Source organism: Falco naumanni, chromosome 2 (assembly GCF_017639655.2).
Source record: "Falco naumanni isolate bFalNau1 chromosome 2, bFalNau1.pat, whole genome shotgun sequence".
In the NCBI taxonomy this organism is placed as follows: domain Eukaryota; kingdom Metazoa; phylum Chordata; class Aves; order Falconiformes; family Falconidae; genus Falco; species Falco naumanni.
The window spans coordinates 38,493,605-38,508,280 of NC_054055.1; the positions used below are offsets into that span (position 1 = coordinate 38,493,605).

At 39.7% G+C, this 14,676-nt stretch overlaps 1 protein-coding gene across 4 annotated transcripts in view; it reads right to left on the bottom strand.

The window, feature by feature from the left end:
• Positions 1-8,886: 8,886 nt before the first annotated feature.
• Positions 8,887-14,676, bottom strand: part of DIAPH3 (diaphanous related formin 3) — a 247,385-nt gene continuing 241,595 nt past the window's right edge. For 3 of the 4 annotated variants that reach the window (XM_040584081.1, XM_040584080.1, XM_040584079.1), the window contains one exon: positions 8,887-10,386. In XM_040584081.1, coding sequence (XP_040440015.1) covers positions 10,130-10,386 — 257 coding nt within the window. In that variant the 3' untranslated portion in view covers positions 8,887-10,129. Of the gene's footprint in view, positions 10,387-14,074; positions 14,121-14,676 lie in introns of all 4 variants that reach the window. The other variant, XM_040584082.1, reaches the window with a different exon arrangement.

The window sequence follows — 14,676 nt, forward strand, 5'->3', positions numbered from 1 at the left end:
GGGCAGGGACCCTAGATTTCAGCAGCAGTGCTCTCCTGCAGCCCTCAGTCTGATGTTGCTAACAATAGCATCTTCTTTCATGCATGACGTCTCCCAAGGAAGTATAGAGAGGTGTCATATCACAGACTTCTGGGCCTCGTTTTTATATAATTAACTGGTTTGCCACCTGAAATGTTGTGATTAAGCTTTCATGTGTAAAGCAGGAGCATATGCCACAGTAAAACAAATGTGAATGAGACAAGTCAGGCATTTCATGTTAATTTAACTTTACCATGATTAACTTTCTTCCACTTCTTAGTGATGACCACACACACAAATTAATGGTGGTGACTATTGCTTGCCAAGGTTATGTATGTACTGTGCCATGCACTAACGACTTGGCATATGCTAAAGGTAGGAGTTATTCTGTCCAGCATGACCAATCTCAGTGATACAGAGAAATTTTCACTCAGAGATTTCTTCCTCCTAGTCAGTAATGTATGTCTGAGCTGTCCCTCAGCTGGTTCAGCCACTAACTGGAAATGCTGCCTTGTAGACCATGTGTCTTCTGCTGAGTGCACTTAATAGCTGTGGCTCATTGAAGGGAAGTGAGAACTCTACACGAGACCCATCCTCACTCTTGCTCGACATTCTTTCTTTTCTTTCCTTGAGAAACCAGCATGATGGCTACACTTAACTGTTATGTGACATCTGACTGCAGGAATATTTTTGCTTGTTAAAATTTCAGGCAGGAATTCAACTCACATCACATTTATTAGGCTGGCAACTAGAAAATAATAATTGTAGTTTAAAACTGCACAGATTGGATCTGGAACCAATGAGACAATAAAGCCCCACAATACCAGCTGTATAGCTGCCTCTAGGCTAGAGCTGCACTTCAAGTTGTCCCATTTAGGAGCTGTCTGCAGCAGTTACTGAAGTCAACAGGAGCCTTCGATTTCTTCTCAGTAGGTGCTGGATCTAATTGCTATAGCCTCCTTTTAAAGTTTAAGAACAAGGGGCCAAAAGGCAAGTTTACTGAGCTACACTGTATGGATAAAATACTATAATTTTAAGAACCACTCCGTTTGGAGGAACATTAAATTTGCAGGGGGATAAGAGTTTGGGGCACTGCAATTACTATATAATAGTAAAAATTCATCAGCAAGCAAGGTCAAAGCCAAATTTCTGTGGTAATGCTGGGTGTACAGCATGGGAGAGACTTGTAGAAACAACTCCATGGTTGGAAAATGGACAGCATTTAGAAATAAAAACATAACAATTAACAGTGCAGTTTGCATGCAAGGTGTTTGAAGTTAAAAAAGGTATTATACACTCATCTAAAACTTTACAGTGATGTTATCTACTGTATATACGGTGCAACACGTCAATCATTTGGTAAAAAATTGCCCAAAAGACCAGTTGGATGAATTGCTTAGTTAGATCATTACCCATTTCTTTCTCAAAGCCAGTCACCCAGGGGTCAGGTTATTCTGCCAGGAAAATGTCCTGAGAGGAATATGCTGTTTTACTGTTGTCAGCACATTGAACAGGATTTTACTCAAGTCACCTTTGTATATTTTATTCATTAGGGCATGATCCTGAAAGCTATACTAGCCCTCTGCTTGGAATGATTTTGTGCAGTCTGATGATGATGAGTACTTGGGAGGACATGCAGGGGACCTCATAGGATTAGGTCCTTATTTTGGCCATCTGTGTTCATATATTGGGCTTCTGTTCTGAGTTGAAAAATTGGACAGGTTAATTCTTTGAGACAAGGTGCTGAAACCGTGCTAATCAAAGCATCCTAGTAAAAGGTGCGGAATGAGCACTGAAACTTCTTGGTTTTATCTAATTAAAAGCAATTCTAACTTTACTTTAATATAGATCTGTGTATTTAGTATTAAAGTTATTGGAGACAGAAAGGGAATAAATGATCCTGCACAGCCTTTCTCAGGAAGGGCTTAATTTGTTCTTGCCTGCTGATTTTGATGCTTTACCTAGGTGCTATTGAATTTTAACTGTTTTTAGTTTGTGGAAAGATTTACCATAGCGCAACGTCTCTGAGAATAATAAAAACTTCTTGACCCTCTTTGGGGATTTGGTAATCAAGGAATAGAAAATTTTATTCTGGACCTGAAGTTAATGAGAGCTCATTCCATTCCTCATGGACCAGGGTGCTCTACGTTCACTGCAGACAGGACAGGGAGAAAGCTGGCTCTTCTCCCCTGTCATCCTGAGGCTTCAGCAGTTAACCTGTAGCATGGGATTGCAGGTTGGAACCTGTTACACCCCAAGTGAAAAAAATTCTCTTGCTACTAGTTACTATTCTTTCTGATTCTCCACAATGTCTGTGGATTCAAGGATAGATGTGAAGATAGGTCTTGAGTTCTCTTACTGTGATGCTGCAGCATGAAATGGCGAGATGCCACCAACTGCACAGCGGGATCATATTTTTTTCTGTTGAAGCATTTTTAATGCAGTGCTCAGGCACCTTGGAGATAAATTCGTCATAATCAATTCCACTGTTAAAGGGGTGGAAAGTTCTCATCTCATTTTTCATTTCAAACCACTTTTTGTGGTTCCTCTACCTCAGTGGTTGTCTTTCAGGAGCAATGCTGATGGGTTGTGCTCCAAGATTCATTACTGAAGAAGTTGTGTGCAAAATTGATGGCTCTTGCATTATACTATCAAGGTGACTTGTTTGACTGGACTGCTTTACTTTCCTATCCATTAGCAGAAAGTACCCATCATTAGTAAAAAATCCGATCAACAGACTGCATAATTGCCATTTCTGTCTTGCTTAATGGATAAGAGTCTTGTTGCACTGCATGTTTTCAACTACGTGCAACAACCTTCACATTAAAATGCAACAAATTAAGCAGAGCTTTTTACAAAAGCCATTTTTTTTACTAACAGTTATAGACTGCAACGTTTATACGGCTTACTTTGGACTGAAAATTTCAATTAAAGGTTGAACTATATATAACAAGCACAAATAATTGAGAATTAAAGCTCCCTCTGAATGTGTAGCTTGCATGGAGTCATCAGACTTGGAGACCTGATGTAATAGCTGTCTTTAGGACACATCAAGAGTATGCACACATTCTGCTGCCATTTTGACACCTGAACATTTTAGAAGACAGTCTGTTCTATTATACTTGATGTGTGGCTGTAGAACTGTGGGTGTTTTATTGTGATCCCATGATTTAAGCCCATATTTGCTGACCATGGCCCTTGTGACTTTCTCTAGTCCTAGGAGGACTGACTGCCTCTGCGCTACCTTCTTTGCCTCAGCCGCTGTAGCTACCAAAAGCAGTATTGGTCGGCATGGCAGTAGAAAGGTATGACCATTATGTGGACTCCTCTCTCGCCTTACGCTCTTCCTTTGACTGTCAAAATGAACAGGAGGAGGACTGACAGTTGGATTTAAGATGAAAATATTCTTAGGTTTTATGGCGGCTCATATTTATCTCTGTCAAACTTTTCCTTCCTTTTATTCATTTGAGGGCTTTGAGAACTAACAGCCCAATAGCATTGCTGTTCTGAGGATATTCTGATATATGCTTTTGAATAGACAAGACACCTGTGGCCATACCAACTCTGGATCACCCACCATCATTTCCTTCATGACCTTTAAAGATGTCAGATGAGACTGGTTTTTTTTTCCCTGCAGTTGCTTCATTCTGCACTAGATGCAATTTCAAGTCCCAGAAGTGAAATCAGGCAGCACATTAATCAATTCTGCTTCCCAGTCTCTGCACTCCTATCTTCCCATAGTTTATTTTTCTGGCTAATATAACACAAGTTTAAAAATAGGGGTATATTACCCTTTCAAAATACATACAATTCTGGTATCAGCAGTGGAATAAGCTCATTTAGATGAAAGGAACTATTTTCTTTTGGTGGAATGAAATACCTTATCTGCCTCTTTGGATTACATTCAAGTGTTATGCCTCCTACAGTATATAGGACTGATGCTGCATGCGAGTCATCTGCTCAGAGTATTTTTGGTATGCTGCTGGAAAGTAGTTCTCTTAATAATTCTTCAGTGTATCCCATTGCATGGAACACAAAAAGAAAAAGCTGCATTACTGAAATCAAAGTACAGAGGGATTTAAATGTACTCAGCTAACGTATGAAACGTAATGGCTATCTCTAACTGGGAGGGAGAGAAAAACTGTATCTAGATCACCTCTTGTTCTTCACTGGTGTCACAATGACCAGAATGCTTTATCAGCATGGTTTTACAGTGAGAAGAATAGCCCTGATCTTAATACTATACTTCAGGTAAAACACACAATAGCACAATGTAGAAAGTGTGTGTGGAATGGAAGAAAATGTGCTTGCTTCATGTGCCAAAAAAATTGCAAATCAAATGATTAGTTAGTAGCATAGTTAATGTAATAGCAGATGGTAGTTTTAGAATTTCTTACAATTAGGAATGTTGGAATAAAATTAGAGTGAAACCTGGTAAAATCTGCAATTTGTCTAATTCTTTGTATCTCATAAACTAGACAAACAGTTCCTCTAACTTTTAAGTGATTTTTCTGCTGCAATTTGGTTGTGTAAAGCCCACACATCACATGAAAAAAAAATTTAAAAAATTGGTATAGTAATGCTTTATTTTGTTCTCGAGAAAACAATGTTGTCATGAAATTGCTTCTTTTCTGAGCTCTTTCACTTCACTCTCGTTGCTTATTATAATGTTTTAGTGCCATAGCTTAGGTTTTATCGACCCCTGCTTGTTTCCCATTTGTTTTATAGTTAACAAGTATTGTAAGGCTTGGGAAGACTAGTGTGAAAATTATAATTTGGTCCTGTTCATTAGAAATGGATGTGGAAAGTGTTAGCAGGAAATGTCTTCTTTTTCAGCTTTTATAATAAAAGCCTAAACAAGCTGCAGTAACTTGTTCACTTCTGTAAAGTGTGACTTTGGATGGGCCAGGCTGAGGATGGAGGTAAAACAAGGAAAACTGTGTGTTGAAAGAAAGTTGTCTATAACAACTGCATCTGAGATATTTATTTTTTTTTTATTAACATGTGGTCTTTTTAGTCTCCTAAGCAGTAGTGTTGCCATAATTAATGGGGAACAAAAAGTAACTACATTTTCTTCAGTTTGCTGGTCCATCGTCTATTAATGAAGTACCAGATACAGAGTAGTACCACATCTTATGGCAGCCACCACCTCCTGATGTTGCTCTGTAATAAAGTTGCTACCATCATTTTTCTCTCTCGGTTTACAGAGACTAGTACTATGGTACATAAGCCAGGTGTCAAGCTTGGTTGCATGCAGCTTGAAGAGATGGATCACATTCATATCTTGATAAGGTCAAAACATTGGAATATTACAGAAGAGTTTAGATCATCACCATGAATAATATTTTGTATATGTGAAGTAAAAATTGATGTAGTAATCAACATTATTTTATGGGATGAAATGAAAAGCCATCCAAAATGCATGTGAACAATCAAAAAGATGTGTTAGACTTTTACAGTTTTGCTGGTAAGAAAAACCATAGGTGTTTGTGCCTTCTGTCTGCTTAAACAGCTTGATGGAGGTGATTCTCCCCCTCTACTCCTCTACTGCGTTCAGCTCTGGAGCCCCCAGCATAAGAAGGACATGGACCTGTTGGAGTGCGTCCAGAGAAGGGCCATGAAGATGGTGAGAGGGCTGGAACACCTCTCGTGTCAAGTCAGGCTGAAAGAGTTGGGGTTGTTCAATCTGGAGAAAAGAAGGCTCCAGAAAGACCTTATAGCAGCCTGCCAGTACCTAAAGGGAGTCTACCAGAAAGCTGGAGAGGGATTTTTTACAAGGGCATGCAGTGACAGGACAAGGGGGAATGGCTTTAAATGGAAAGAGGGTAAATTTAGATTAGTTATTAGGAAGAAATTCTTCACTGTGAGGGTGGTGAGGCACTGGAACATGTTGCTTGTAAGGGCCCTTTCTGAGAAGAGGCTTTGCTCATTCTCTGGGTGCCAGGCTGCAGAGTGATTATGCATTAAAATGTGGTGAGGAAACAACTAACACTAAATCTGGGTCTCTGAGCTCACCTGGAAATCAGTTCTGTGCCCACCTGCCTGCAATGAGGGGCGTGCCCAGAGCCTCCCACAGCTTAAGTATCAGGGAAGAAGAGACCTGGTCAGGTGAGCATGGAGAGAGTAAGCAGCTTGGTGGAGTGTGAGTGAGCTGCAAGGGTGCTTTGCTGCATGTAGGCATGTTCCAGGGCAGAACCTGGGTGGGTAAGTGATTGTATATAACTGGTACTTATGTGTACAATGGGGGATCTCCCTTGGGGTCCATGCCTTCATATGCCACAGTTGCCCAGAGAAGTTGTGGCTGACCCATCCCTGGCAGTGTTCAAGGCCAGGTTGGATGGGGCTTTGAGCAGCCTGGTCTAGGGGAAGGTGTCCCTGCCCATGATAGTGGAGTTGGGACCTGATGATCTTTAAGGTCTATTCTAACCCAAACCACTTAATGATTCTATGATTTTTTTCTATATTAAATAGTCCCATGCATTTGTTTGCTTCTAAGGGAAGTTACAGAAAGATGAAAGGTAGAAAGAAAACTTTGTATGCTTCAACTAGACTGTATACTTGAACTCTGAATACATCAAATTATGATGGTGCTAAGAAATAGTGAAGGGGGAAAAAATACATGTTTCTGTGATGGTGATTGTCATAGTCTTTCTGCTGCAGGATGGCTTCCAGCTCCTCCTGTTTGCTGCCCATGCTTAGAGCATTGGCACAGATGCACTCCAGCTGTGCTATTGATCTTGCCTCCAACCCTGGCATGCCACCCCCAGGCTCATCTCTAACAAGCTTGGTTTTATTCCCCTTCCCCCTTTGCATCTAGTTTAAAGCTCTGTCAATGAGCCCTCCTAATTGCTGACCTAGGATCCTTCTCCCCCGTTGAGACAGGTGAACCCCATCTATTGCCAGCAGGCCTGCTGCTGTGTGAACTGACCCATGATCAGAAACCCCAACACTGAGCTGTTGGCACTAGGCCCAGAGCCAGGGATTGATCCGTGTGATCTTCTGATTTCAGGCCACATCATTCCCTGCAACTGGCAGGATAGAAGACAACACTGCTTGTGCTCCCGATCCCTCAATCAGTCACCCCAAGGCTGTGAGGTCTCTCTTGATTGCCCTCAGGCTTCTTGTCATTTGGAGTTCACCATTGCCCACTTGAAAGACCAGTGATGGGCAGTAATCAGGGCTGTACCACACAAGGGGTTTTTCTAGTAACATCCCTTACCCAGGCCCCAGGGAGGCAGTAGGTTCCTGAAAGGTTCCACCTTTCACGAAGGTGAAGTAGGCCAGGGGGTGACTCACCTGCTGTCCCAAGCAGGGACCTGTTTCCATTCCTCCCTGTCACTTAGGACCCCTCCATCTGCCTGGTGGTGAGCAGGTGGGGGAGCCTCCCCTTCTTCTGAGGTGTCCATGTGGTGTGTTTGTCTCAGTGATGGCTGAATGGCTCCACCAGTCTGTCTCCTTCTCACACTCCCTGATAGTCCTTAACCTTCCTGCTTCCCCTTTCAGCTCTGCCGCCTGGCTGCACCTCACACAGCTGTTGTCCCTGCTGCTGCCAGCAGAAGCCACAGGCTCAGGCACCCCTTGCAGCCATGACCTGGACAGCTGCATGTTTACGTGGGAGCTCCTGGGCTGCCACATGCCTTCTGGTGCTGGCTTCTGGCTGAGTAGGAACCACACCTCGGTTTCTCCTGGTGGGGCGATGACCACTATCGGAGGTCGCCTCTGAGCCATTAGGGGGACGATGGCTTCCCTTCTGCCCTCCCTGTGCCACCTGCCCGCCACGGCCTGTGGCCTGCCCTGGCGGCTGCGCTCCGGGTCGCTCGTGCTGCCGGGGGCTGCTTTTGTGCCTGCGGGGGTTCGGCCGCCTTCACCCCTGCTGGCTCCTGCGCGGGGTCAGAGCTCTGCTGCTAGTCAGGGCCTCAACACTCCTCGCTCGGGGGCTGTGAGGTGGGTGGGACTGGGGCACCCTCTGTCTCTCTGTCCTTGCTTCTTGGTTTTGCTGGGTCACAGAAAGCTCCCTGTGGTCCCTTGGCATGATCCTCTGTTCTGGAACATGTCTGCTGCAGTAGCACACCTCAGACTTCAGAGACTTATCAGAAGATGCTAGATGAGGCTGCTAGAAGCATTTTTTTGTTTGTTTGCTGAAAATTTCAGTAGATTATTTTGTAACTTCTGTTTGTTCGATAAACTACACAGCAGTCTCTTGAACTGTCAGTTTTCTGTTGTGGAGTATTATTCACTAATTCAAATGAAGACATTTACTGTGTTCAGGAAAATGAATTTGTACTTCCACCTTCACTTGGTAGGTCATCCTGCTAATATTTGAAAGAGTTCTCTACTCCTTGCCTTTTTATTTTAGCATGTACTCAACTGAAGACATTCAGTGAATGGTTATTTTATTTTCCCCTTCAATGTACGTTTTCTTTGGGTTTGAAATACCATTTTGTTTAGTCAGGCATTTGTACTTTGCAGAGAGAAATCTTTACTGCACCCTGTAAACTGGGGTAGTAAGTCTTAACAGTGGAGGTGCAGAGGACCTTAGTGGAACAATCAGTAGTGGTTGTATTTCTAGTTATCCACTAGAGATGCACTAAGCCCCAATTCCGTGGCTAGTCTATGCAATTTCAAGTTACCAAATGGGGCCTTCTATGACAACTTTGCTCATTGTTTGCAAGGAGAGCTGGAGAAATGACTGTCTGATAGGCTTTCTCTGTATCTTTCCCTGACTTGTGTTTATACCTCTTTTTTTCAGCTAAGGCGGAAAATGTAATTAGAGTATATAATGACAGTTACAACAGCCCCAGAAACACGAGATTGATTCCCCACAATGGCTGAAAAAACTCTCTATGCAGTATGTATAAACAGGCCCAGTTTCTGAGTTCTAATTAATTTTATTAATGTTTAGTGCAGGAAATACGAAGGCAACTTAAACAAGGATATAAAAAGCACTGGAGCATTGAAACACTGGTTTCATGTAACAGACTCTTATTGAAAGACATTTTTCAGCATTCTGTAAAGAAAAATAGAGTAATTTAGAAGAAAGATATTAGATACTTAATATACTCTTACAATAAGGAAGCTTTAAATAATGAAGCAAAGATTCTAATAGTAGCTTCTTACTTGGTAACACAGGTAGTGATTCTTTATGATGCGCAATTAATAAATATGATAGTGAACATGTAACAATGTACAATGACAGTGCGATAAAAGAGATGCAATTATGTGCAAGATTTCTATTGTGCCAGCAAATAAGACTTCACGGGCTACTGGAAAATGAGTTTGTGAAAAACCAATTGTAAAAACCTTTTCCATTCCATGTTTCCTTTATAGAAACATATTAACTCACATGTGAAAAGATAAAATACAACACGGGTAAACAACTGTGAAGACATTTTCCCTGCTATGGACAAAATTGCAAAGCCTTGCAATCACAGATATGGTATATATTATTTTGATATAATAATCATAACAAAGCTTAACAGCAGTATATAATAATCACACAAAGTATATTATTTGCATAGATTTTATTTACTATCCATGGATTTCCATTTTGTAAATACATATATATATATAATTCTGCAAGCTTTGGTGCTCTTTGAACTCAAACTGGAGTATGGGTGACTTATATGATACATATTTCCTATTACTATAACTGCAAAGGATGTTATAATAAATACTTTATAGGTGCTAAAACCTCTTAAGGCTAGAAATTGCAGTAGAGAATACCTTTTCAGTTATTTACTGACCCCTATTCCTAGGTATGATGATTTAACAATATTTAAAAGATATTCCTGTTTTGAGAAGCTCTCAAAATATGTGGTCAGTAGTTTGTCCACTAAAAGGATTGTGCCTTGGATTACTCGAGTATGTTTTCTTCTGATATTTTTTGTATGCTTAGCAGGTCAAAACATATAATAAAAATCATCTTGTAGTTATGCAAAACTATAGCATCATATCATACATTCTTGCAAACAGTTTAGAAGTAGATCGCCCAACTATAGAGAAGATAAAAACTCAGAAGTATGTAATGCCAATAATAGAAAGTCAGTGTATCTCTGATGTAGGCTGTTATAGCTTGTATTTAAGCTTTGATTTAATCCTTTATATGATTATTCTATAGTGCTCGCAGTCTTGCCAGGAGAGCTTCTACTTCTGGAATGGCTTCTCCCTTAGAAGAAGACCCGATACGATCTATTTTATTTTCTTTGATGCCTTCTCCATGACAGGCTTCCTTTCTCCCAGCAGCTTTGTTCCACACCGTAGAACTCGGTTCCACATCATAAGTAACCTCTTTGGTGACTGGGCTTCTTGTCAAGTTTAAACTGACACTGTGGTGTGAACATGACTTCTCTAGTTCTCCTTTCTGGTTCTCTGCAAAAGATGAAAAACCTTGGATCTCAGTTTCAGTATTTTGTAATATAACAAGACTTCTTGATCAGACAAAATTTTACATGCAGATGATGTACTAGATGGAGTAATGATTACCAAGGAGGCAAGATAAAAAATACTATCATTCAAAAGCAGTGGGGTTGGTCCCTTGAAGTGATATAGACTTCACATGGTTTCATAAGAATAGCACCCATATTTCCTACAAAATCACAGGCAGAGCTTGATGGGATCCTCCTTTCTTACTGAAGTCAAAGAGAAAGGAGTATTCAGCACCTCTCAAGTGTCTTCCAAAGTTTTTCTGGTTAATTACATTCCTACATATTTAAGTGTTCAAATTTTTAAATGCTAAAAAAATCTATTTCAATTTAATTACCATTGTAATAATTTTTCTTTCCTTTACGATCTTGTAGGCAGCTAAGTAATTTTAAGAATTTGTATAACTTGCTACTATTTGCTAAACGTCATTGGCATTGACTGTCACAAGAAGTTATACTCAGTCAATATCCAGGAGCTTTGCTGGATTGACATGTATTAATAGCTGGCTTTTTTTTTTTTTGTTCCCTAACACCCCCACCCCCTGCCCAACCAAGCGACTGTTCTCAAAACCAACGTGAGTGGTCCCTCATAGATCTCAAACTTTTTAGAAACAGACATACTCAATATTCATGTAACCTTGAGCAAGGCTTGAAAATGGCTTCAACAAACTTGACATGACATTTAAAGTTTTTTGGTTATTCGCTGAAAGATGTTCCATCATCCCAATAGTAATGACTTTGGAGCACAGGCAGTCACTCATGACAGTGTGTTTTATGTGAGTGCTGAAAATTCCTACCGAAAACAGCTTGTACATTAAAAGGCAGCTGCTGAAGATATTTACTGCACTGTCATTCCCTGACCAGGGGCTCTCAGTGATGGATGAGGATTTTACACACTTTCTTGGACAACCTCAGCAAATTTTGCAAGTATGATCACCTTTTGGCAAGTGGAGGAAAATATATACCTTCTATTCTAAATGAAATAAACTATTCTTAATTAAAATTTGATAACAGGTAAATTTTGCACTTAACTGAAAAATGTAATTTCTATTTTATACTATGAAAAATAATTTGACCCTGAAGATGCAGCAGCACACAATTCAGTTTTACTGAATCACAGGAGGCCAGAGACTGGTTATGAACACACCTTTATAATTACATACAATAAACATGTAATTAAAATATCCCTGATATGTAGACTCTTAAATATCACATCTTAAATGTTTATATTTATTGATTCTGAACATATATTTGCAGGGTGAGAAAAGTATGCTACCTCTATCAATATACAAGATATAAGCTGCACTGTAGCCCTTTTTGTTTACATTCAGTCTAGGGGTAGCAAGAAAAATACCTGTTTTGAAAATCAGTACTTTTTTTTAAAGTAGAAGAAAATATATCATATAATCAGAGATTAAGTATAGGTGTTGGACTTTACAAAAGGCAAAAATAAATTAGACACTGACAGTAACCTCCTCAGATGTACCAACAACCACATTTTAACTACTTTGCAGTTCAGCAAAAACTCTGGCAGTTTTCAAGCCAAAAATACTCAAGCATGAGGATCAATTGGGTATGATGAACTAGACTGAATAACAGAGGTGGTAAACACTTATGAACGGAGGCCTCAAAGTAAACCTCAGCAATATTTTCCCCAGTTTCTCATAGTGGGCGAGGGGCAGAGTAAGGTCCCTTAGAGTGAGATTTAGAACAGCAAATCGCCTAAGCAGGGAACTGCTGCAAGTTTGCTATTGTGAAGCAGTAGATGTTGGGATCTCTCTAAACTTCTGTCCTGCTAAGAAACTTGGTAACTGATTTAGCCTTGCAGGAAAGCATGTCCTGTAACTTGCTGCCTACAAACTGAAATTGTTTGGGATAGTGACTGAGTAAAGTTGAGTACAGCTGTGTCTTCCCTGCCCCTCCTCCCCCTTACAACAGCAGCAATTGCGCTGGAGTTTGTGACTTTCTATGCATAGACTAGTGAGTGGAGCATTCAACTTGAAGAACCAGTGCCTTTCCCTTCACTCTGAGGGGTCCTGCAACAACAAGAAATGGGATTAGTAAAGTGCCTTAATCACTGGCCAGTTTATGTGAGTAGTCCTTGCATTATCTGAGTAACTCCTGTGAAGTGAAAATGCCACAATTCACTGCAAAAATCACAAAGTGCCATATTCTTAAGACATGACACTTTATGCTAGTGATTAGCTGCACTTCCTAAATAATGAGAACACTTTGGTCTCAACCATGCTACAAAAAGTACTGAGCAGCTAATGTCAATTAGGAAAAAAGATCTGGATACACATTTTTTTTATCTCAGTCCAGTTTTATCACTGTAAATTTATTTCAGCTCCTTCAGGTAGCATGTTTACTGTGTATGCTCTTTCAGTCAAGGAGGAAGTTGTCCGTGTAGCATTGCTATGCATAAGTGCATGTCCAGTTGTGTAGGTAAGCAGTTTCCTGCTGAGTAAACTGGCTGTTGTGAATCTCATTCAGAAACACTAAACTTTACTAGGAAAGCATATGTATTTATTTACGGTCCTAGATTTCATTTTGGTAAACATGTACCTGAAGAACTAACTGCTGTAATACATGAGGTTTATCTGCTGCTGGTGGTATTCTTCATACCAGAGTGAAAGATCACTTCCATTTAAGTCAAAGTTTAAAATTAGTTGGGCACTAGCAAGGTAAGAACTCTTACTAATTCCTCAGAATTATTAATGTCCATCCTGCCATTTTTTTTATTGTAATCACTTGGGAATTAATTTTTCAACCCCAAATTCTTAAACACACTGTACTGCTTTACAAACTGATTCAAAACCTGCATGCGTTGGTGATTTGGTAACCCATCCATTCTGCTGTCATTACTTTGGACTGTTACCACACCTCCCTCAAACCCTATGCTATAGTGGTAAAAAAAAAGAAGCGTGTTTTCAACCTGTAACTGGTGAGGGGGGTGGTTTACAAAAGCCAATGTACCTTGCATAAGAATTTAAAATTACAAGGCTGCAAGCTGCTACAGGTTAGCATACAACAGTAGGAGGGCTGGACTTCCTTAGTTCAGTTTGATAAAAGCTGTAATATACTAATTTACTTTCAAGAAAAGCCCCAAGTTGAGATTAACTGACAAAGCACAAGAATAAACAGTCATTAATACATCTCTATTAGAAATAAAAAATTTTGAACCATCAGAGTAATGAAGTTTTGGAATGCACATATATAGAAGTGACAGTAAAAAACCATAAGTGGTTATAAGCAAGAATTTGATCTGTTTCTGAAGACAATATTTGAAATGTCTGCCACAGTAGCAAGGAGATGGCTTAGGGAAGTTGGCCACCATCTTCTACGTATCTTCAAGAACAAGGGTACCCCCAGAAAATCCACAAACCATACAAATATTAACAGCCTTTTCTAAACTACTTTGAACCATTACATTATCAACATACATAAATTTGGTTTGCGCTTCTGGCAGCAAACTATATTTGAAACAGATTGCAGAATAAAATAAATATATTTACATACTTATACATATTAGTTCAAATATATAAAGAATTTAATAAAGTCAGAGAGGTTAAAAGAAAACTAACTACTCAGGGAAAGGCACTTCTACATGAAGACTTGTTAAGAAGAAAGCTTACATGTCTGTTGATGTGCTATTTGTCCACCTGCTGTAGCAAGGTGTACCTTCCAGCAGCAGTAAGACAAAAAAATCAGATGTTAAGAATCACTGGATAATGACAGAACTTATTAATTTGCTGTACATATTGGAAGGAGTTGAGAAAGGTTTCTAATGTCTGCTCACTTTTAGTTATCAAAAATTGTCATTTACCTGTATTGTAAGAATCACTATGCAGATGACAAAGCAAAAAATTTGAGTTCACATTTAAGTTATCTAAATGCTGGGCTAAGAAGACGGTTACCCATAACAGTTTTGACTTTACTGGTACTGAATTCTTCCAGGCACATGTTAGGCAGAGATCACACTGTATGCCACTAAAGTCTCAGTGTCTGTATTCCATGACATTTAAATATTATTTTTCCCCTTGTTCAATATCTAGCTCTTGTGGGTCCTTCAGATCTAATATTAAAATACAGTTTTTTTCAGATACGAATTTCCTGAACATTGTTGTTAATCAAAAACAGTTCAAAATCATATTCACATAACCTAGAGCTAAATAGCTACTATCCTCTAGATAAAAGTCTTTTAAAATTACTTTGATTAACAGCAATACTCAGGAAA